Below are 508 nucleotides of genomic sequence, written 5' to 3'. Positions count from 1 at the left end.
CCCGCCGCCCCCCTCGGCCACCTGCCTGCCATAGGGACTGGGGGTGGCGTTGGGAACGGGACCCGGGCAGCCCCCCCGAGTGTCCCGGGGAGCCCCTTCCCGCGGGGGTTTTGCTTTTGGAGCCTGTGGTTAAGGGCTGGGCGGGCACGGGGCCCCTGAGATGCCGGGGAGTGGGGACCTGGGGGGAGAGGGTGTTTGGGAGGTTGTGGGAACCCTGAGCTGCGCGGTCACAAGGGGAGTTACAAAACCGGAACGTTTTGAGGTGGGAGCAGCGGCTGTCGTGCCCTCACTGCCCTCCCTCTGCAGGTGTGGGGACATGACCGGGGACATGTGGGCCCTGCTGTGCGTCTGGCTGGTGGCCCAGTGGCCCTGTCCCTCCCGGGTCCGCGCCCGCCGGGAGCTGGGGCCCGGTTTGTACGAGCACGGGGTCTATGACGCCGGGGGCTCCTACTGCCAGCGGGGGGACGTCTGCTGCCACGGCCGGGACGCCGGCGCGCCCGCGCCCCCT

At 71.9% G+C, this 508-nt stretch overlaps 1 protein-coding gene across 1 annotated transcript in view; it reads left to right on the top strand.

Annotated features, from left to right (window-relative positions):
• Positions 1-206: 206 nt before the first annotated feature.
• TINAGL1 (tubulointerstitial nephritis antigen like 1) overlaps positions 207-508 on the top strand; it is a 21,627-nt gene continuing 21,325 nt past the window's right edge. The window contains 1 exon segment of the mRNA XM_017736111.1: positions 207-471. Within this exon segment, the coding sequence (XP_017591600.1) occupies positions 317-471 (155 nt within the window). The 5' untranslated portion in view covers positions 207-316.

This window comes from Corvus brachyrhynchos, unplaced genomic scaffold (assembly GCF_000691975.1).
Source record: "Corvus brachyrhynchos isolate BGI_N302 unplaced genomic scaffold, ASM69197v1 scaffold65, whole genome shotgun sequence".
NCBI lineage: Eukaryota > Metazoa > Chordata > Aves > Passeriformes > Corvidae > Corvus > Corvus brachyrhynchos.
This window is presented reverse-complemented; position numbering and strand designations above follow the sequence as displayed.